This window comes from Sarcophilus harrisii, chromosome 2, assembly GCF_902635505.1.
Source record: "Sarcophilus harrisii chromosome 2, mSarHar1.11, whole genome shotgun sequence".
Lineage (NCBI taxonomy): Eukaryota > Metazoa > Chordata > Mammalia > Dasyuromorphia > Dasyuridae > Sarcophilus > Sarcophilus harrisii.
The window spans coordinates 386,881,244-386,905,575 of NC_045427.1; the positions used below are offsets into that span (position 1 = coordinate 386,881,244).

Consider the following 24,332-nt stretch of genomic DNA (forward strand, 5'->3'; position numbering starts at 1 on the left):
GAGAAGCTCTTCAAAACATTTGTCAACATTTTTTCTGAAGAGCTTAAGTCCAGAGTCTGATGAGTAAAAAAGGACCTTTTAGACTGCACAAAAAAGGAGGATCCCTGGGTCATCACTGCACATTTTAAAAAATTATTTCATTATTATCTTTTGCTTTTACATCACCTTCATTTCTAAATAGACCCCTCTCTTTTACCCTCACTTATCCAGCAAATCATCTTTTGTAACTAAGAATTATTTAAAGAGAAAAAAAATACAATTTAGCCTAACCAATCAACATATTAATCAACAAGCATTTAAGTACATATTCTGTGCCAGGTACCATGTAAGCCTGAAGAGAAATATAAAACATACTTCTAATGGAGGAGACCACGTGTACATATGTAAGTAAATATAAAATAAATACAATATAATTTGGTCAGGGACTGTCCCATCAGCTGAGCTTCAGGGGTTAGGAAGTGAGTAGAGGAATAGTCAGGAAAGCTTTCATGTAGAATTTGGTGCTTTAGCTGAGTCTTGAAGAGAATCAGGAGCTCCAAGAGTTGAAGGAGAAGAGAGATTACATTCTAGCCATTGGGGAGTTAGCCAGTATGTTATGTGAATAGAATAGTGAGTAAAGCTAATATGGCTGTTTGGAAGATTGTAAGGAGAGAAGTAAAGTATAATCAGCCTAGAAGTGGGCAGTGACAGGGAGAGAGTGAAGATGACGTAAGAATAGATCTGTTCTTTAGGAAAATCAATCATTATGTATGCAATACTCCACATCCTTGAGCCTCTGTTTCTGCAAAGCAGGAAGATAGGTGCATTTTCTTATCTCTTCTTGAAAGCCAAATTTTTGGTCATTATGATCCCAGTGGAGAGCATTGTAATTTCATTTCAAATTGCTGACTAAGGGAGGAAGAAAATATGCATTTATTAAGCACCTGTTATGTGCCAGACACTGTGCTAAGCACTTTACGAAAATCTAAATTTGATTCCCACAACAACCTGGGACATGGGTGCTTTTAATACCCTCATTTTACTCTTAAAGAAACTGAAACACAGGTTAACTTTCCCAGGGTCGCACTGCTAGTAAGTGTCTGTGATGGTATTTAAACTCAGATCTTCCTAATTCCAGACCCAACTCTTTATCCACTGTGCCACCCAATTGCCTTTGTCACTTTCTAGTTAGTAGAAATGAAATACCAAGATTAAGTAACAAATTATGACCAACAGTAAAGAAGATTACACTAATGCTGCCAGGGACCTTTTATGTCTTTGAACATAGAATAACAGAGCTAGAAGAGACCTTAGAGATACCTAGTTCAGTCCCCTCATTTTACAAATAAGAACATTAAGGTCAAAAGGTTAAAAAAAAGTCATACAAGAAAAAAATCACAATCCACCATATTAAAAGTAAAGGATATATTAGCATTTAAATTTGCCCTTATCCATCTGGGTTCCTCATTTCCTTATCCATCTCATAAACTGACAGACTGCCATGGACAATTATTTTCCTATGAATGGGTGTTTCTTCCTCTACCTTACTGTTGTTGCATCTTTTTAATCTTTATGTGCTGTGGAATAGAGTATATAGCTTCAAATCAACTAATTTGAGGTTTACATATATTAAAACGAGCAATACTGTAAATCTTTCTATAATAAGAGTTAACAAAGTAATTTCAAGTACATTATCTCAATTGATCCTCTACTCTGCAAGATAAAAGTTCTCATTTTCATATTATCAAGAAACTAGCACAGTTGCTCATACATATTATATGTTCAATAAATATTAGTTCAATAAAAGTTAGTTAAATTGAAACCCAATTCATCTTACTCCATAATGAATAGTGCATTCACTATGGCCTTAAGTCATGACCTCTGTCCTAAGGAAGCTTGCATAAAAAGCTAACTTTTTAATTAAATTGATATTACTGACTAAGTATTAAAGGCATCTACATATTTGTCATTGAATGGAGTCAGTGGTATAAGTTCATTTTTAAAATTATCCAAATACTTTAACCTGTCAGAATCCTGTTACCTGAGGTCTTACTGAGTTTACAGGCCCTAGAGAGTCAAGAAGTTGGTGGTTGACAGCCAATTATTAACATTATGTATGATTGTTTTTCTTTGTTTTAATCTAGTTCCTTCTGACAGCTGAAAGGGTGTGAGGGGAGATTTTGTTTGAAAAGCTATTATTACCATTGTTTTAGTACCACTCAAATCTTTAACTCTTGTTGTCTCCCATTCAGTTTTCTTCTACTATATAAGATATAAAAGGAACTTTCCTGATTTGGGATGTGTGTGTCCATGAATTATGTCTTTGTCAAATTAATAACCAGACCTGTGTGCAATTATTAAAGCCATTTCTCATTGATGCCATGAGAGGCAAACCTGGCTTGTAAAAAGAACATGAATGTGAGCTATAAGATTATTAGCTTAGTTTAAGTAAGGGATTTTCAGTCTCTAAGAGATCTTAAATAACATCTGGTCCAACTCCCTTGTTTTACAGATCTAGAAAGTGAAGCCCAGAGAAATAAAGCCATTTGCCTAATGACCCACAAGTTAACAGCAGAACTGATAGTAGCACAGTTAATGATAGAATCTAGGTCTTCTGATCCCTAGTTTAATTTTTTTTCCACTATCTACTAACCAGCTTGTCCATTTAATCCCAGTGCCAAAGGGAATCTTAGAAATAATTTTGATCTACATTTCCCTAAAGCACTTGGGCATTAAATCATAGACTATTTGAACTGGAGAAACTTTAATTTAAATTTCATCTTAACATTTGAGGATCTCAGTGTTCCAGAGATAAAGTGACTTGCCCAGGGTTGTGTGGCTAATTAACAAAAGAATCTCTGTTAATCACTTTTGTTTTTCTGCTTCATATGACTGTTTATCTGAGAGCAAGAGATCCCCTCCCAATCTGTCCTCTCTCCAGTCCATTCTCTACACAACTTGCAAATTGCTGTTCCTAAAACACATATTTAGACACGTCACCTCCCCTGCTTAAAGCTTCGGTGGCTCCCTGTTACCTCTGGGATTTTGTTTTGTTCTGTTTTTTTAATTTAATTTTTTCAATTAACAAAAATATTTTTCTTTCTCTCACCCTATTTCATGGGGAAAGGGTAAAAAGCCATTTTTAACAAATATTCATAGTCAGGCAAAAATAAATTCTACATTGGCCATGTCTAAAATCTTTATTCTCAGTCTGTACCCAAACTGCAGCACTTCTCCATCAAGAGATAGGTACCATGTTTCATTATGGGTCTTCTGGAATTGTGATTGGTCATCATGTGGATCATAATTCTTAAGTCTTTCTATTTATCTTTATAATATTGTTATTACTGTAGAAATTGGTCTCCTGGTTTTTCTTAATTCACTCTACCTAAATTCATACAACCCTTCTCAAATTTTCCTGACACTGCACCTTCATCTTTTTTATTACACAAAATATCCCATTACATTCATATTTACCATAATTTGTTCAGCCCTTATCCAATTGATAGGCTTCCTGTTAGTTTTCAGTTCTTACCAACACAAAAAGAGCCACTATCAGTATTTTGTGCACATGATTCTTTTTCTTCTTTCTCTGCTCTCTCTGGTTAAAGGTCAAAGGGTATGCACAATTTATTGGTTTTGGGGGTATAGTTCCAAATTGGTTTCCATAATGTCTCAATTATACAATTACCTGTATATGGAATTTAAAACTCCCCAAAGTCTGACTCCAACCTGTCTTTGCAGCCTGATTCTCATTCTCTCTTTCTCTCTCTTTCTCTCTCTCTCTCTCTGTCTCTCTCTCTCTCTCTCTCTCTCTCTCTCTCTCTCACACACACACACTCATTCACTCAAAGTTCTGTTTCCGTTGTCTAACATTCTATTTCCTGTCTCCACATCTTTGTATAAACTGTTCTTCATGCATCTAGTGTTCTCCCTTCTTGATTTTGCCTTTTAAAACTCCTAGAATTTTTTTTGTATTTTTTTATTATAGCTTTTTATTTACAAGATATATGCATGGATAATTTTTCACATTGACCCTTGCAAAAACTTGTTTCAACTTTTCCCCTCCTTCCCTCCACCCCCTCCCCTAGATGGCAGGTAGTCCCATACATGTTAAATAAGTTAAAGTATATGTTAAAAACAATATATTTATATAGTTATCTTGTTGCACAAAAAAATCAGATTTAGAAAAAAGGTAAAAATAATCTGGGAAGAAAAGACAAAAATGCAAGCAAACAATGACAGAAAGAGTGGAAATGTTATGTTGTGGTCCATACTCATTTCCCAGTGTTCTTTCTCCACTCCTGGAATTTTTCAAACTCAATTTAAATGCCACCTCTTTAAAGTAGCGATTCCTGATGCCCCTGATTGTTAGTGTAATGCCTCTCTCTCCACCCTGAAATTACTTTCTATAGAAATTTGGCCTTGAAGTCATAAAGACCTGGGTTCAATTCTGCTTCTGACTCATACTCGTAATGTTTCTTAATGTCATTTAATGTTTAAGTGCTCTAAGCATCTCTCAGAGTAGAAAGTTCAGAGAAAGTGCCAACCTGCATCAGAAGAGGAAGTTTCTTCCCCTAGATCTAATCTATCCCTTATTCACAAGGATGGAACTACACCCAGTTATTAAATTTTCATTATAAGTATTTATACCTCATAAATTGGCAATTCCTTAGAGAACAGGGAATGGACTGATAGCTGATATATACATATACACATTTACACATACACACATACATATCCATGGGATGGAAAAGAGGATAAGTTCAAGACTATTTCACACTATGCCCCTTTTCTGAATTTGAAGTCATCTTTAATTCTCCAATTGAATTAAATAAACAGTTTATTTAATTTACTGTTGCACTGTATACTTTCCTTAACACATTATTTGATTTGTGTATTTGTTAGTGGACTATGAAAGCCAGCTGTGTGTGATGAGCACAGTAGCACTCTGCTGTGTAATTGCAGTATTGTATTTTTCTGTGTGGCCTCCAGGCAATTTATTTATTAAAACTCTCCTTGCTTCAATAAAACTTCCTCAGAAATTGGATAGAAAGCAAGATCTTTGAGGATGGCTTAATGTCTAGAATCTTTCTTGGCTTTAAACCCAACTAACGAAGACACACTTCATAAGAATTTCCTTTACTAAGTCAGATATAAGGGAGCTGGAGAAGATCCCAGAAAAGGGCAGCTAAACTGATTCTACTAGATGGTTCTTATTTTAATCCTTGAGGGTTGGGTATCCTGTTTCTACTATTGCAGATTTGGAGTTGTTCTCTGATAGATGATGCTTATTTGTGGTCTTCTGGAAATCCTTTATAGATAATCTGTCCAAGGTCCTGAAAACTTTTCTCTAGGTCTTTCATGTATTATGGGCAAAATACCCCCATTCAACTGCTAGCTTAACAGTAACAATAAAGCCTATTATGGTGTGGAGGTTATTCTGGATTCTCAAAGGGTATTTCCATAGAACACCATGGCAGTCTCTAATGTGCTAGAAAGAGACTTCAAATATGGTCCCAGAAACAGACTATGCCTGCTTTCCAAGGCCACAACCCCAGCCAGAAATAGAGAGGCCTATCCCAAGTAATCTAGATTCTAAATATAAATAAATAAATGGATGAATGACTAAATAAAGGCTAAAGTAATGATACGTACCCATCTGCTTTATACCCATGTGGGTCCCAGCCTTGTGCTTCTCTTCTGCTATATACAGCAACATGTGTGAAGTCCATCCAAGACCTAATCAATTTTGCCAGTATTTTAGACTGATCACAAATAGCTTATTCCCTCCTTCTCCATTTTACAACCACATCAATCTAGGATAAGTAAACTGTCTTTACCTATGAACATAACCATCAGAAATAAGCTAGATACAAATGCACACTCAGAATGGTTAAATTTCTTTGAAATTTTAATGACTGTATTTTAGCATTTTTGTCAGTGTACCTCATCCCTCCCTCCCATCTCTGGAAAAAGGAGTAAAGTCTTAACTATATTGTTTCAAAGTCTTAATTGAACTGCTATGTAAACTTGAAAAAGTCATTCACCTTCTCTGGACCTAAATCCTCCTCTGTAAAATGAAGGGATGTGAATTAGATCATGTGATCTAATTAAATAATTAAATAGCTGGAAGCCTGTGGACTTCATTTCTAAAAATATATTTTGATAATTGTATTTCAGTATAATTGGTGTCTTTTTTAGTACTATGCATTTTATTTTATTTATTTTGTTAACATTATCCAAGAAAGAGGTCCAAAAGTGTTACCAGGCTGGCAGGGGTCAGTGACACAAAAACATGTAAAACCTCCTGGACTAGATAATTGTTAATATCCTTTATAGTCTTAATTTTCTATGGCATCCTAAGGAAGAGGCAGAGCTGAGGGATTCCAAGGTGTTTGAAAGCCAATTTGGATCCAAAGAATAATTGTTTCTTCTTTCTGAGAGTCTAACTTAGTTTTTCTTGGCCTTAATCACATTTCTGTGTCACTGTGTCTCTCAATAGCTGAGCTAGTTTTCCTTATACCTATCCCTAAGCTTAGAATTGTTAATAATTGGAATCATTTATATCATGTTCTGTTTACAGTTGTAAAGGATTTTGTGTCTGTTGCCTACTTTGGTTCTCACAACAGCCCTATGCGGTAATTTTTACAAGTGGTGTTATGCGTTTTTTACATTTGAGCCTGCTGTTGATGAGCTCTTCTTACAGCAGACACAATCTGTTGCCCAGACCGTGCTCAAAATCTTTCACTTTGATAGAACCTGCCTTAGTTTGTGCTCCTCTGCCATAGTCATTGAGAACTAAGGGTCATCATTACACCATGGTGAGGCAATAGAGGAAGATTTTTTAATTCACTTTTATTTCTGAATATGATCTCCTCCCCAATGATCCATTCCTTGTAATGAAAGGAAGAAGAAAAAAAATTCAGCAAAGTCTGAAATCACATCAGATATTATAGGCAATATTCTACACCCATTTTTCTCCTTTCATTTCTACAAAAAAAAGGAGGAAATGAATTTTCTCATCTCTCCAGGATGGGAATTTAGCTCATCTAAAGTATCATGGCCACTTACTGATGAATTTTTTAACTAAGAAAAGTACAAGATGGTCCTCAGTTTGTATACAACCCCTTTTGCATCTAGGGATTGTGGCAGAGAAGGGGATCAAGGATGCTAAGAAGTACATAATTTTTCATTGACTCAAATTTTACTTTAACTGTCCATGTAAAACTTTGTTCAATGACCAATGAACAGACATACTACTAAAAGAACTGAATCATAAAAGTCTTGATATTCTCATAATTAAAACCAAGAGAAGGAGATAGAAAACTAGTATGTTATCTAGCCTCACTCCCACCTAGCTCCACTATAGCAGACTCAACTTTTGTTTTTAGTAAATACCTAGAATGTTAGCTAGATCTGGAAGGAATTATAAAACATAGAATGTCAGAGCCAGAAGAAAGAACTTAGAACTTCAAGTACAATTTAGCACACATTAATAAGCACCTACTATGTCCAAGGCATTGTGCTCATTCTGGGATACAAAGACAAAGAAAATGAAAGGATTCCTGTTCTCAAGAATCTTCTTAGTGAATGCAACATAGATGGTTAAGTGAATACAAAATAATTTAAGGTGGGAACAAAAGCACTTAATAACTGGGAAGAAGGACAGGAAATCAGGGAAGGCTTCACAGAGAGATGGCATCTAAGCTAAGCTTTTAAGGAAGACACCAGTAGAAATGAAGAGGAACCAAATTCCAGATGTGAGGTTGTACAAAGATGTTAGGAATGGAATCTCAAGTTCAGAGAACAGCTATAGGTTCAGTTTGGCTGGAATATAAAGTACATGAAAGAGAATAATGAAATAAGTCTTGAAGAGAAAGTTGTGGCCAGATTATAAAAGACATTAAATGCCAGATTGAAGACTTTATATTTTTACCTAGAGAAAATAGAAAGCCTTTGAAGGTATTTGAGCAGAAGAGTGAGATTATTTGACTTGTACTTTGAGGATATAATTTTGGCAACTGTGTGAAAAACAAATTAGAAGAAGGATAGATTAACAGAGAAGCTGTGATGCTAATTGAGTGGTCTAGATCCCTGGTGGTCTAGAGGTTAGTGATTATGAGAGAGTTATTAAGAATCCCCATTAAATCAGCTGCAGGTTCTATGAGTGAAAGAATTCACTCATTCCCAAATATTAGTTGCAAAATGAAAGTATATTGTTAGACAGAAATCAGTTTACCCAGAGACTGACTTCTATAGTGGCAGATTTATGAAAAATAAAATTTTGCACTGAGAATGCAGTTCTCAGTGGACACAAATTCCTGGCAGCTGAGTGAGTTACCGAAGTCCATCTGCAAAGACTTTAGTTGATGGATGCTTATTATATTGGCTGTCTTAATGAGGGGGTGGGAAGCCCCAGCTGGGTGGCTCAAGCAAGTCAGAATGGGGGCTGGAACAATCAGAGCAGATCAGAACCAGTGTAGGCTGGGAGAGCTTAAGTTGGCTCAGATCCAGTGGGATCTGGGACAAGCCTGGATCTCCTATTGGAATCCAAAGGGATGCTTTTGACCAGGATTTGTGAATCAAAGGCTCTGGCATCCAGGAAAGACAGTTTTGTCTGGGGAGGATATCCTCCGTCAGGAAGGACTAGGAATCTGAAAGGAATCACAGATCAATAGGAAATAGTTTCTTTTTTTTCTTTCTTTTTTTTTTTTTTTTTTTTTTTTTGCCTAACTAAAGTTATTTATTCTTTTTTCTGAATTTGGAAATAAATTTAAAAAAAAAATTTTTATTATAACATTATTGACAGAACCCATGCCAGGGTAATTTTTTACAACATTTTCCCTTGCACTCACTTCTGTTCCGATTTTTCCCCTCTCTCCCTCCACCCCCTCCCCTAGAGGGCAAGCAGTCCTATATATGTTAAATATGTCACAGCATATCCTAGATACAATATATGTGTGCAGAAACGAACAGTTCTCTTGTTGCACAGGGAGAATTGGATTCAGAACATAAAAATAACCCGGGAAGAAAAACAAAAATGCAAACAGTTTACATTCAGGAAATACAGTTTCTTAAAGGGACCCAGCCTGCTTCAGCTAGAAAGATAGATGAGATGGGAAAGCAGGGAGACCAAATTTAAGAGGCTGTTATATGATCAAGGTCTATAGGTGAAGAAAATAAGCTGATAAAAGAAATTCCATAAAGGAAAAAGAAATAGTTCTTGGCAGTTTCTCTCTTTCTCTCTCTCTCTCTCTCACACACACACACACACACACACACACACACACATACACACACGATGCTCTGGCATCCTGGAAAGACAACTTGTCTGGGGAGGATATGCCTTAGCCAGGAGGGGCTGGGAATCTGAAATGAATCACAGATCAATAGGAAATAGTTTCTTAAAGGGGCCCCAACCGGCTTCAGTTTCACTAAGAGGTGACTGCTTACTAAGCCCCATCTTACATGTGGAAATCTCAGTAGAGAGTCAAGTATATTCCAAATTAGAAGACCTAGCTCAGCCACTTTGGATAAATCACTTAACTTCTCAGTTTCCCTATTTTAAAATAAGGATAAAAATACTTGTACCATGTACAACTTGAGGTTTTTGTGAAGACAAAATGTCTATTAAGTGCTTTGTAAATCATAACACACTACAAAATTGATAGACATTGTTATTGTCATTAATTACAGTGTATTAGGGTGACAAATGAGAGGAAATGGTATTTAGTAATGAGTAGGAAAAGACTGAGCGGCACACACAAGTCAAGCCTATATTATTATGATATACATTTCAATGATCATTAAGTATCTAATATGGAAGATCTTATGTTCTGTTCTGGGAGAATTTAAAAAAAGAATTAGAAACATCTTGCCCTTGGGGAATTCACAGTTTAGGTGACCTAATGTCAGATCAGTCATTTCCCATTTTTTGAACTGGCATTGAGCTTTGTCTGTTCTCCCATTTTTCTCCCTTCCATGTAGCTGCAACAGTAAACTGTACCTAGAAAAGCTCCCCAATACCAGCATTATCATCCCGTTCCACAACGAAGGTTGGTCCTCTCTCTTGCGCACCGTCCATAGTGTGCTGAACCGTTCTCCACCACAGCTGGTGGCTGAGATCGTGCTGGTGGATGACTTCAGTGACCGAGGTAGGTCATTACTTTTCTTCTCTTTGCACATAAAGCAAATTTAGTACATTATGGATGGATGAACATTTCTTAAATGCCTACTCTGGGTCAGGCACTGTATTAAGCATTGGTTTTACAAAGACAACTGGATAATCCCTGTCTCCCAGGAGTTCCTTGACTAATGGGGGGAGGCAGAAAAGTGATAGGTAAATTTGGAAGATGGTTACCCAGTAGAGAAGCATGATGAAGTCCTACAACCAGAACAGGAAATGATCTAAGGAAATGTGTTTCAGAATGAGTTCTGTCTTGCAGAATGATAAGCTTCTGGAGATCATGAAATCCAGGAGGTCAGCATGGTGGAAAATGAGGGGGGAATTCCCTACATGCTTTCCTTAAATGGTAGAGAAGAATTAGGGAGATACTCCCAGATATACAACCCTTCCCCACTTCTTCAACCAAAAGGAAAGAGGGAGAGACTCGAGAAGCAAGGGGTGCTAAGAAGTTGTCAGTTTCAGAGCTGATTTCATCTTGCAGAATAAATTCTGAAGATCATAGAATACAAGGGGTCAGCAGAGTAGAAATGAATTAAATTCCCTGGTTGTCTACCTTGACCCTCCCCATTTCCCTTTCCTTTGGTGCCAGAGGCCTAGAAGAACGTACATATGTGTGTACAGGTATACATTTATATTATATCTACATATGCATGTTACATATGTATGTATGTACATATGTACATATGCTATGTGTTTGAGACAATCTGGTCTAAGATGACTGTACCAAAAAATAGAATCTTAAAAATAAGGTTCCAAATTAGTCCAAGGTTTCAAACCATATATAGAGGATTGAATTTGGAATCATGAGATCTGAATTTAAATCTAGTTCCACTATTAATAAGCTGTGCAAGCTTAGGCAAGTAATTTAACTTCTCAGGGCCTTAGTTTCCTCATCTGCAAAATGAAGAGGTTGAACTAGTTGTCATCTGAAGTCTCTTCCAGTGTTAGATATATGATCCTGTGATCTTTCCTTACATCTTTTATTTGTATAAACTATTCCTTCTAGTTTTCCTGTGGTGAAGGTTCTAAGGAATGAGTGGGAAAATGATGATTTCTAAGTGGTCTCTTGGAATAAGGAACTAATTGCTCTAATAACAGAATACAAAAGCACAGATAATTGAGCACTATTTTTACTAAACCTTTATTAGCCAAAATATTCTCTCCACCTTTACACTCTCTTCTCAGTCTTTCCCTTATCTTTATGTCCCCAACTTTTCCTTTTCTCTCCCTCTTTCCATCATCTTCAATCCCTCTCTCTGTACCTCCTTCTCTCCCAGCATTTTATTCTCCACATCACTATTTTCTTTCTCTTGCCTTCTGTTCTCTGAAAAACCTTTATTGTAAAACTTGAGAGATGAAAGAAACTTCAGAGAATCATCCAATTTAATCTACTCATTTTATAAATAAGGAAATGAGACTTAGGGGGATAAAAACCTTTTCGTAAGGTCACATTGCAATATTTAGAGCTGAAAAAGACCTTAGAGATGAATCCCCTTGTTTTACAAATGATGAAATTGGAGGTCCACAGAGGTAAAGAGATTTGCCCAAGATCATAACCCCAATATGTAGAGAAGATCAGATTTAAAACTTCATCCTCTGATTCTAAATCTAGTGCTTTTGCCACTGTACCACAACTGCTTCTCTCCTGGGTTAGAGTCAGGAAGAATCCTTACATCTTCTAACAACTCCAAGTCTAAGACACTTTTCACTCAACCCCCCCTTCTTTGTCTTCATATTATACCTTTCAAAGTATTTTTGCATCCATTTCCTAGTAACCCTTTTGGAAGAACAAGGAATGAATTGGGCTAGGAAATTATTCTATAAAGCTTTGCTGCTTTTGAAAAATGACATTTCTATTTTCCGTGGGAAACAAAACAGCTATGAGATTATTGGTTCTTTTCTGCAATAGAGATCATGATTTCCTTTCCTATTGCCCTTCCTACTGCTGGAAATTTTTAAATTATTCAAGACATGGAAGCTTTATTATCTGTTGGAAAGCTGTAATGTAATTGCTAAACATCATTTCAAGAGCTGTCTCACTATGTAAGCCACCTTATTCAGAAACCCTAAGGCTGCTTCAACTGGAAAATATGTGTCATATTGATCCAAATATAGGCCATACTTTTCTTTTAAATATGGATTGTTTGAATCCTTAGTTTTAACTAAAGGCGGTTTTTTTTTTTTTTTTTTCCTTTCAGAAAGATTTTGTTTTAGTATTGTGACCTTTATTCAGGGTCAGCCAATATTTGGATCGTTTCAGCTTTTGTTTATTTATTCACTCTCTACTGAGAGTCTATTTTGGGCAGAGTACTTTATCAATCACTCAAAGAAATAGAGTTTAGTTAAGGTGATACCTGCCTTCATGTACCTAGTAGAGAGATAAGAGGCAAACACAAACACATAATAATACATGAGAAATGCATTAGAGAGTTGCAAAATAAAATGCTATGTGAAATTTGAGGAAGACTGGTTTTTCACTGATGAGATAAGGTAAGACTTCTTGGAGCTGGTGGCATTTGAGTTGGGCTTTATAAGCTGGATAGGAATTCAGCAGGTGAAATGAGAGAAAGAAGATATTCTAGGTATAGAGAATCAAGTACATCAAGGTATGCAGTGAAGCCATTGAGTAATTCATTTTGGATTTGAAAATAAATGAAGAGAGAATTGCATGAGGTAAGACTGAAAATGTATAGTAATACCAGCTTTATGGAACCTTGAATGCTAAGAAGGGGAGTTTGAACTTTATTTAGTGCTTGATAGTAAAGCCCTAAAGATTTCTGAGTAAAGAAGTAATATATCAAATCTGTGCATAAGGAAGATTCTATTGTTTTTATTCAGTCATGTCCTACTCTTCATGACCCCATTTGAGGTTTTCTTGGCAAAGATACTGAAGTAGTTTGCCATTTCCTTCTCCAGTTCATTTTACAAATGAGGAAACTGAGGCAAACAAATAACTTACCCAGGATCACACAGCTAATAACAGTCTGCATCAGAATCACTTAGAAGGCTATTACAGTAAATAAGGTAAGAGAAAATAAGGATCTGAACTAGAGTATTGAAGATTTTGAAGATTTTTGAATCTGAGTGACAAGAAGAATGATAATCACCTTGAAAGAAATAGAGAAGTTTGGAAAGAGGGTAACTATAACATAAAATTATGTAGATAATGTAAGGAGAAAACAGTATAGTATGAGCTGTTGTGCAATTTGCAATCCACCCATGCTGGTTTATCTTATGTGACTCACTCTATCTCATCAAAAAGGAAAAAGGAAACACCTATTCATCAGCCACTGAGTTGGAGTACAAAGCCTGCCCTCCTGAGAAGAATATGCCATAGTTAAGTTATAATCTGGGGATAAAATATAGATAATCTATGCTGAGGTCAGAGTGTGTAGGTGATGGTAGTAGAGATTTTTACTTGCTAGCTGCTGATGTTGATGTCCCTGTCATAGAATAACTATCCTTATGGGCTGGTGATTGATTAAGAAGGAGACAGTTTGAAAGTTTGCATAGTCACAAGAGGCCAACAGCGAGAGGTTATCCAAATGGGGTAATATTGGCGATAATGGATATAGGAAATTATAAAGTTATAACTGAGATAATCCCAGGGATTGACTATCATGGGAAGAATGAAAAATGACCCACCTTACCACACTTATATTGGTTGACCCTTTTTGGGTCAAGCCAAGACCTTCAAGGTAACCCTATTTTAAACAACAGTGTTCTAGAAAGAGAAAGAAGAAAGGAAGCAGGAAGTAGAACCACAAAATCTTAAAACTGGAAGGGTCTTACAGAAGGTATCTACTACAATTATAATTATAATTATAATATGAAAATACAATTATAATAATACTGGAAGGGTCTTACAGAAGGTATCTACTACAATTATAATTATAATAATATGAAAATACAATTATAATAATACTGGAAGGGTCTTACAGAAGGTATCTACTACAATTATAATTATAATAAAATATGAAAATACAATTATAATGATAATCTCTGACAAGTGATTATCCAACTTCCTCTTAAATAGCTCTAGTGATGAGAAACTTAATCCTTCTTAAGATAAGACATTCCACAATTGGACAGTTCTGATTTGTTGAGAGGTTTTTCCTTAAAGAAATTCCAAATAGCAACAACTCTAACTTCTACCTATTGGTCTAAATTCCACTTTGCAACAGAATCTAATATCTCTTCAGCATAAAATAGATCAAATAGGCTGTTAAATTTTGTCTAACTCAGGAAATATCTTTGTTCATTGAGTCAGATTCTGATCAGTATATAAAACATAAAGTAATAAAATAAATAAGAAATCAGATAAGTGTAATTTTAGTAAAGAATTATTGTTTTTCTTTCCTCCAACCTTTCAGATTACAGATACAGTGAGGAAATCAAAATGACTTGGAAATGGTATAGGTTGCCTAAAATAACTAGTATTTACATTGAACTTTAAGATTTATGAATTATTTTTACAAATGTTATTTCATTTAATTTTTACAACCCCCTGAGAGAGAGATACTGTCATTATCCTCATTTTGTACATGAGGAAACTAAGACCTGTGAGAGGTTACAGTGATTTGCCCAGGATTACATAGTAAGTATCTTAGACAGGGTTTGAACTCCGTTTTTCTAAGTTCAATCCAATGTTTTATCTACTGTGCCACCTAGGTACCATATCCCCATCATCCTCTCTGCTATTAGAATTGTACCAGGTGTGCTATCAGCTTAAAGAAGATTAATTTACATCTCTAGTACTTTGATTCAGTTATAATTAGCAGTTTATACACAGTACATTAAATATAAAAGAATAATAGTAGGAGAATGAGTTGTCCCTAGATTATTTCTATCTGAATTTTATCGCAAGTTGAAAAGAACATTTATGTAATAGTAATAGTGACAAAAAGCTTTCAAAATACAAAGACCAAGCAGAACAGAAGCTTTCAAAATACATAGACCAAGCAGAGCAGAAAACATATGAGAACCAAAGGACATGCTATCGTTGTTATCCTGATTGCTAATAGTATTATGCTGAGTGTTTTTAATAACCCAGTAATAGATGAGATTATACCCAATGCTTTTCTTCAGTTACCCAAAAAAATCATTTTGTTCACCTGTATAATAGTCTACATGATATTAAATAAAAATAATATCAAGATAGCAACTTGTCCTCAAATAATTTCTGCCTAGAACTGTCATCAAAAAAATGAGGGAATAGATGATAGTAACGATAAAGATTCTGACTTCATTCCACATTCATTTCTTATTCATGTACTACAAATAAAATAGACCCAAGTATAGTTATAGTAATAGAGTATTTGATGTTCACATGGAATACTTTTCATTTGTGAAATTTGCCACCAATACAATAATGTCAAGAGCAATTAATTTTTGAAATGGCATTTTTCAGGGAGAGTTTAAGCCCATTTTGGTTCTACCTAACATTAAATCATTATTATCTCTCCTAAATAGAACTAAGTGTAGCCCCCAAGTTAAAAAGGGAGTTGAACCAAATATCTTGTTAATCATTTGCTGTACTTGGATGATATGAAGATTATATGTCTCCATTGAAGGAACTGTATTAAACAACCTCAGCTAATGGAATCTTCCTCCAACAATATCAAAATGTCATTTGTTAAATGTTAAATTCTTATTGTATGACAAGGAAAAATAGGGAATGAGAATTTTAAGTTGACTTTTGAATTCAAAGGTCAACTTAAAATAGTGGGCAAAGATAATATTTGCATATACATTAATCTCTTCCAGGAAAGACACATCAAAGATAATATCATCTAGGAGAAATCTGTGATTGATTGTATTCAGCAGTTTTGTGATATCCTGTATAATCAAAGCTCAGTGAGAACAACACATGTAAAGCAAACTTGATCTGAAGAACATATTTAAAAACATACAGCATTTAGATACAACCACTCTTAGCATTCTACTTTGGGAATTATAAAATGGACCCACAATACTTTGGGAAAGTATCCAAAGAAAAACCCACACAATATTAATAAAACGCAGGGTCCACTATCTTAACAGCAATAGAAATATTATACTTCCTTACCAAAAAAGAAGATTGATAGATATTTTATAAAGCGTATGAAAAACAGGTTTAAAAATCTGCATAATTACTTTTGATAAAAGCATACGTTAATCTTTGTCAAGCAATAATAAAAACAAATAACAAATATACAAGGATTAGAGTAGCCGATTATAGCCAAAAGTTACTTACCTCCAGATGGAATCTAAAAATGACTAAAATTAAGGGATGGAATCAAAAGGTCTCCATCTACAACATCCACAGGAACTTAAACAACAATATATCAACAAAAAAGCAAATGACTGAGTTTTGTGACTCTGTTTATAGAAATGGAGGAGTTTATGGAAGCAATTCAAAACCAGATCACTTCCACCAGAAACCTGGATTTATTGATTGATGCAGCTTTTGAGAGCAAATAATTAAGAGAGACAGAGGAAAAACACATCTCACTGAAAATTACAAAAATTTCATACATAATGAATCTTGCCATCTTTCAAAAACTAACAAACTTTATTATTACAAATAAAAACCATACAGCATCCATAAGTGAATTCAACAAATAAGTTATATAAAAAATTAGAGCATTACTGCAGACAGAATTGTTCTTTACAATCATCCATATGCAACACTGATGTGTAAAAATTTTAAAACATACGTGATATATATGATACATATATTATAATCCATTGACTACTCTTTTTCTCAAAATTGTATAATAAAAGCTTTCAAAATATACCAGTAGAATAAATAACAGTGATGTAGGAACAGGATGAGGTCTACAGCTAATAGCTTAGAATATTCACATCCCTTCTAGCCAGTTCAGTTTCTAATATAAGACCCAATTCAAATGCTGCCACTTCTATAAAGTTTTTCCTGATCCTGCCATTGATGTTGAGTCTCTTTTGCTCCAATCTTTTATAGCACCTGTTGAACCTTTCTTATTTGTGTTTTACTTTATATTATAGTTATCTATTTCGTTTTTTGTCTTATCTTTCTATTTGACTAAGAGCTCCATAAGGACAGAATTGACCAATCTAAACTTCTCATCCCCTCCAGTGTTTATCATGGTGATCCAAAGGTGCCTAATGTACAACATACAAAAATGCTTAACGAATATTAGCTGAATTTATTATAGTTAAAAACAAAATCCCCTTAGAACCGAAGTAAAAAAAATATGAACTCACTGCTGCTGGATTCTAGTATATGTGGGATTAAGTATTTTAATGGCTAATTTTTATTAAAAGACTTACGACTTCAAGATTGTTCCTGACAGTCATAGAATGCCTTATTTCTCAGGGTTTTACTAAATCACTGAATCACAGGCATTGTTCCACTTGTATAAAACAAATTTGAAATGTTTTACTCATTAACAGTTGGGAAATTAAATTAATAATTTCATTTTTGGATGAAATCTATAAGAGCTAGTCCTGCTTCAAATTTCTAATCATTGTCACTTAATCTGGTCAAAATATGGCCTTTGTGCACCTATCAGTGTCAGTACTATCATTGTGAAATTAATACTACATTACTTAAGACGATCCATGATTTCTCCCTCATTGATGCTTCTACAATTCAAATTATAGTCTCTTTTTATCAGAGTATGCAGCTTCTGTGAATTGCTGTTGTCAAAAATTGAATATACTTCTTTGAATTTTCCTAGTTCTATCCAAGGGATCACCATCTTTTCAGTGTCCCATGCTCACAGTCTCAGTTGTATTCTCTCACTCATTTTCATTCCACATATCCAGTCCCGTTGTTCTTACCCCTACAATAGTAGTGTCAGATTCAAAAAAGAAGAACAGGGACTACTGAAATGACCCTGCTGGTCATGTATTGACTTTGAAAAGCACATATTAACATTATCTATATTCTGTGGGTATTTTCATTTATTTTATTGTTTCCCTATTAATCTGGGCAACCCCAAAGACTCAACAACCTACAGATTTCTGAAAAAATACTGGTCCCAATTTAGTAGTTGATTATTACTGTAAGAGAAAAATTATTATTTTTCTCATCTCTCACATCTATCCTCTTCACACTTTTCACATGGCTCCCATCTTTGTTGTCCTTCTGGTATCTTGGTATCTTTATTATCTCTCCTACTAGTAGTTGATAAGGACTCAAAAAAAGCCATGTGGCATTATGGAATAAGCCCTGGTTTGATATTTAGAGGTCTTGGATTTGAATCTCATCTCTGCCTTGTAACTTCCTCTGCCTCCTTAGGGTCAATTTTCTCCTCTGTAAAACAAAGTAAATTGGATTCAGTGACTTGAAGCCCCTTCCATCTCTCCATCCTTTATTCTCTGAAACAATTAAATTATGACTTCCATTAAGATGGGGACAATATCTCTTTTCTTCCTTTTACCCTATGCTGAGCACAGTGCCTTTCATATAGTAGAAATTTAATAAATATTTCTTAGAGTGAATTTCCTACCAGCCTTCAATGTTGTAAACTGAATTTATTCTCCTTCCTCAAAAATCTGCTTCTTTCAGTGCACCTCAGTTCAGTACTTCTCCTTGTTAGCCAGGCTCAAAACTTTATCACTTTTAACCTCTTTTTTCTTCACATTTCCTACATTTAAGAAGTTTCCAAGTATTTGTACTTCTAAAGTAAAATTCTCTTAGATGACTGTTATGATATAAACAATAAAAAGCTACTGAGAAGTAGACCTAGAAACAAGTGAACATAGTGCCCCTCTTCCCAAGAACACAAATCTCTGGGGGAAACTCAATTTATCAAGAACCATTGGTAATATTGGCTTAAACCAGCATCACAATAAACTCCAAACAATTGATCAATCTTAATAAAAAATATCAAATCATAAGAAGATAAGAAAGCTGTTCCCAATATATCTGTGGTTAGTAGAGAATTCATAACCAAACAAGGGACAAACAAGATCACAAAAAACAACAGACAATTGACTGTAGTTATCCTTTCCATAACATGACTTCCCCTTTGAAGTTTTTGAATATATCATGGGTTGGCATAAGAAATTAAATAGGAATTTGGGGAGAGTTTTGTGGAAATCACAATTGTCATGCAAAGGCCAGCAGAAGATATATAAAAAGTTTAGAAACTCAAAAATGTATAATATCAATACAAATTTTACAATAAGGTACTGTATACACCCCATAAAAGAAAATCCTGTCCTTTTCTCTACCACAAAGGGAGGTACCAAAAATTTTACATAGATTTTCCAGATTGCAGGGGCACTGTTCCCTTAATCCCTGTGAAGTAGAAAGGATAAGTATGTATGAAAATATTATAAAAACAAAATCAGTACAACTACAATAAGAAAACAAATGAATCAGCAAAAAAAAAAAAAAATTCACCTACTCATATATATCTAATACATGTCCAAGATATTTAGGGAATTGACATGAATGTATGACATAATTTATCCAGAAATATAGGAAATTAACACAAACATATGACAAAAGATGTTTACCAATGGATGTGATTAATTATTGTAAAATTTTTAAAAAACATTTCAGAATCAAATGATTCAAACCAGCTCTAATTGTTTAGTGATGAAGAGAGCCATCTACACTCAGGGAGAGGACTGTAGGAACTGAGTGTGGTTCACAAAATAGCATTTTCACTCTTTTTATTGTTGTTTGCTTGCATTTTATTTTGCTTCTCTTTTTTTTCTTGTATGGCATGATAATTGAATAAATACGTATACATATATTGGATTTAAAATATATTTCTACCATGTTTAACATATATTGCCATCTAGGAGAGGTTGTGGGGGTGGGGGTGGGGGAATTGGAAGACAGGATTTTGCAAGGACTAATCTTGAAGAATTGTCCATGCATGTGTTTTGAAAAATAAAAAGCTTCAATTAAAAAAAACCTTTCAGACTTTCAACATATGAAAAATGCCTCAAATCACTAATGATAAGAGAAATGCAAATTAAAACAACTCCAAAGTTTCATGTCATAACCATAAAATTGTCTAAAATAATAAAAGATAGAAATAATCCATTAGAGAAATTATTGGTAGAGCTGCAAATTGATTCAATAATTCTGGGAAACAATTTGAAATTATTCAACAAAATTACTAAACTATTCATTTGAACAATTGACCCAGTGGTCTCACTATTGGGATTTATACTCAAAATGGTCAGAGACAGAGAAAAGGAATTTTATAGTATTAAAATTGTCATAGCAGCATTTTTTTTTATTTTTAAAAAAAAAAAGGAAAAAATATCTGTCAATATGAGGCAATCTCCTCTACTACTAGGGAGGCTGAGGATGGTGGATCACTTGAGTTTGGAAGTTTTAGTTGCAGTAAAGTTTACATTGATCTAGTTTCTCCACCAAGTCCAGCATCAATATGATGAGCTCCTGGGAGCGATCACTAGGCTGCTTGACTGAGGAAGAGTGAAGAGCCCCAAATCAGAAAACAGGAGAGTTACTGATCACTATTGGGGTTGAACCCTTAAGTGGCTACTTCACTTCCAGACCAAATACAGCTATTCCTTCTCTCAAAAAAGTAAATTCTATTATTTGGGAATAAAGCTAAACAAATTGTACTGCATGAATGGAATGGAATGGAATGGAATATAAAACATGTTAAGGACCATGCCTAAATGTGAAGGGGCTGGTCAGTTTTCCAAAAGCTCCCATGGCTGTGAATCATAACATCCCTGAAAAATTGCAAATCAGCCTTTACTGACGCAGATATTGCTTGTGGATTGGAAATGAAATAAACTGGAGACAAAAAGGAAGAGAGAGGTTAGAGAATGCAACTGCCTCTCAGTCTTCTTGTATCATTATCATCTTCTCACATGAAGGAATCTATTCTGCTAGTCAGAATTAGATTCCCAGCAGCCACTAATAGGTGGCTCCTGTAACATGCCATAAGAAAAACAGTATCATGGATTCAAAGAAATGAGAAAATTTGTATAAAAAGTTGCAGAGTAAAGAGGCAGAGCCAAGATGGTAAAGTAGCAGGAAGAAAATTCCACCAATTTAAAAGATGCTTCAGATTGAATAATGATGAAAAAAATTCCAAAAGAAAAGTTACACCGAACAATTTTTCCAGCCCAGGTAAGCATAAGGAGATAAATGGACAGAGTTTTGTGAGCGCTAAGAATGAGAACTTGTCTTTAGGCAATGTACAAAGAAAAGTGAGGAAGTTTAGAATCAAGCAACAATTGTATGGCTCAGACCCCCAGAAGTAGAGCAAGGTCTCAACTTTATCTTCCAGCCCAATCTAAATCCTGCAGAGGAAATAGCAGGGCAGGAATCCCAGACTAAAGGGGAACCTCTAAACCAGTAGAGCTTTCCAGCTGGTTGTCAGTACAAAGAAAAGTGAGGAAGTTTAGAATCAAGCAACAATTGTATGGCTCAGACCCCCAGAAGTAGAGCAAGGTCTCAACTTTATCTTCCAGCCCAATCTAAATCCTGCAGAGGAAATAGCAGGGCAGGAATCCCAGACTAAAGGGGAACCTCTAAACCAGTAGAGCTTTCCAGCTGGTTGTCAGTAACAATCAATTGCAAGTCTGTGTCAAACATGGCTTTTTTTTTTGTTTTGCTTTACATGTTTGTAACAGGAGTTATATTTTTCTTTCATTCTCAGTGGTAGTAGTAGAATGAAGTAGGAGGGAAAGAAAGGCAGATTTTTGCTGATTAAAAAAGTGACAATTTTTTTTAAGTTGCATTACAAAGAAAGAATCAAGAGAATGGTATTCACAGTGACTACAGTAATGTAAATAAAAAACACTAAAATTCAACTAAAACATTAAAATCAATCATTAATCTTGCAACACCTGTATCAGTAAAGGCTGCTTTGCAATGTCTTCAGATGTTCAGAGCTGTGGAGGCTTTCAGAGAATTGACCTGCCTCTTACAGTGCACTTAGGCTTGGTCCTTAACAATTCCCTCAAACAAGATAACTCAGAATAAGATAATGCCACAATATCTATAAGCAAAACTTCAAAGAAAAACCTAATGTGGACACAAGATCAACTAGAATTCATAAAAGAAATGAAACAAAACTTTTTAAAAATAATATTACAAATTAAGTGAGAGCTTTAGAGGAAAAACTTAAAAGAATTTTAATACAAGAGGTACAAAATTTACCCAATTAACAGACTTTCTGAAAATGAGAATGAACTAAATAGAAGATCGTGAGATAAGAAATATTGAAAACAAAGTCAAGTGTTTGAAGAATAAAAAAAAAGTATATTTCCTTTTCTAAAAAAACTGACATGGAAAACAGTTTGGGGTGGGGGAATCTAAAAATCATTGGTTTACCTGAATCCATTTCTTTAAAAAAAAAAAAAAAAAAAAAAAAAAAAAAAAAAGAAGTGTACTATATTTAAAAAAAAATCTCAAATGAAACTTCCTCAGACTTATTTGAAACAGAAAGCAATGTGAAAATATAAAGAATTCACTAGTCACTTCCAGAAAGAAATCTCTTAATAACAACTCCCAGGGAATGTAATAGCCAAAAGCCACCACTTTCAGATCAAAGGAAAGAAGGAAAGGCAGCAAACATTTTTGTAAGGTATTAATCTACTATGTGTCAGATACTGTGCTAAGTGCTTTACAAATACTAACTCATTTGATCCTTACATTTCTCTTAATTGGGTATCATTATCCCCATTTTACAGTTAAGGAAACTGAAGCAAACAGGGGTTAAGTAATTTGTCCACACAGTTGATAAGTCTTTGAGGCCAGATTTGGCTTCAGGTTCTGTACTTTATACACTGAGCCATACTGCAATATTGCAAGCAGCCAAAAAGAAAAAGTTAAAGTACTAGGAGCCACAGTCAGAAAAACATAGGATTCAGCAGTTATCACTATAGAGAAGAGAGGTTGGAATGCAATATTTCAAAAGGCAAAAGATATAGGCCTAAAAATCAAGAATAATTTATCCAGGACAGTTGCATATAATCTTACAAGGGAAGAAATGAATCTTTAATGAAAAAGAAGACTTCCAAGCATTTCTGGTTTATACAACAGTTTAATAGAAAATTTGAAATACATACACAAATGTCGAGACAAGTGGTAAATACATATAAGAATACCCACAGAGAAGGGAGTATATAAGGACAAAGAACTAACATTGTAACAGGAAGGAAAGAATCAAGTGTGATATTTATGTACATTTTAGTCTTTTTCCCTCTCTGATCTCTTTTAGGGCATATGTTTAGTGTCATTGGCTAAAGAGGTACACAAGTCTGTTATATAATTCCAAATTGTTTCCTAGAATCGGTACAGAGGTACACCAATTCACAATTATGACAATAGTACATTAATGTGCCTCTTTCCCCATATTCTAATCAACATTTGTCATTTTTCTTTTTTGTCATCTTTGCCAATCTGATGGGTGTGGACTAGAACTGCATAAATTTGCATTTCTCTAATTGTTAGTGACTTAGAGCATTTTTTTCATATGTTTATTGAACATTTCATTTTCTTCTTTAAGAACTGCCTAGTTATATCTTTTGACCAGTTATCAATTGAGGAATAACTTTTGTTTTTATAAAATTTAATCAGTTTCTTATATATCGTAGAGATGAGATGTTTAGTAGAGAAACTTGCTGCAAAACTTTTCCACATTTCACTGTTTCCCTCCATTTTAATTTCCTTGAATTTATTTATGCAAACACTTAGTTTTTTAATGAAAATTATCTGTATTATCTTATGATCTTCTCTGTATCTTCTTTGATTATAACTGAAAGAGATAATTTCTTTCTTGCCCTGATAATTTGTTTATGATTGGAGAATGTCTTGTTATATGTCTCTACCAGGATATCAGTGTACTATTTTTAAAATATTTTCTTAACAATCTCAGTATAATTGGTTTCCTTTGTAATTCTATGTATTTTATTTTATGCATTTAAGAACAATATTCTGAGAATATTGTTTTAACTTGTACTAAGATGTTGATGTGGTTTGAGGTTAACTATGTTTAGGTCCTTTTTTTTTTTTCCATTTTTTTCTTCATTTTTCAACTTTTTGTTCTTCCAGATGAAATTCATTATTGTTCATCTAACTATAAAATAATCCTTTGGTAGATCAATTAGAATGGGACTGGCTCTGCCTACCTATGAACAACTAAATTATTTAGGTCTTCTGTAATGAATGTTTTTTAACTGTTATATA

At 34.4% G+C, this 24,332-nt stretch overlaps 1 protein-coding gene across 1 annotated transcript in view; it reads left to right on the forward strand.

Annotated features, from left to right (window-relative positions):
* Positions 1–24,332, forward strand: part of GALNT10 (polypeptide N-acetylgalactosaminyltransferase 10) — a 152,705-nt gene that overhangs the window by 89,196 nt on the left and 39,177 nt on the right. Inside the window, exon 4 of the mRNA XM_031953573.1 lies at positions 9,970–10,136. Coding sequence (XP_031809433.1) covers positions 9,970–10,136 — 167 coding nt within the window. The remainder of the gene's footprint in view (positions 1–9,969; positions 10,137–24,332) is intronic.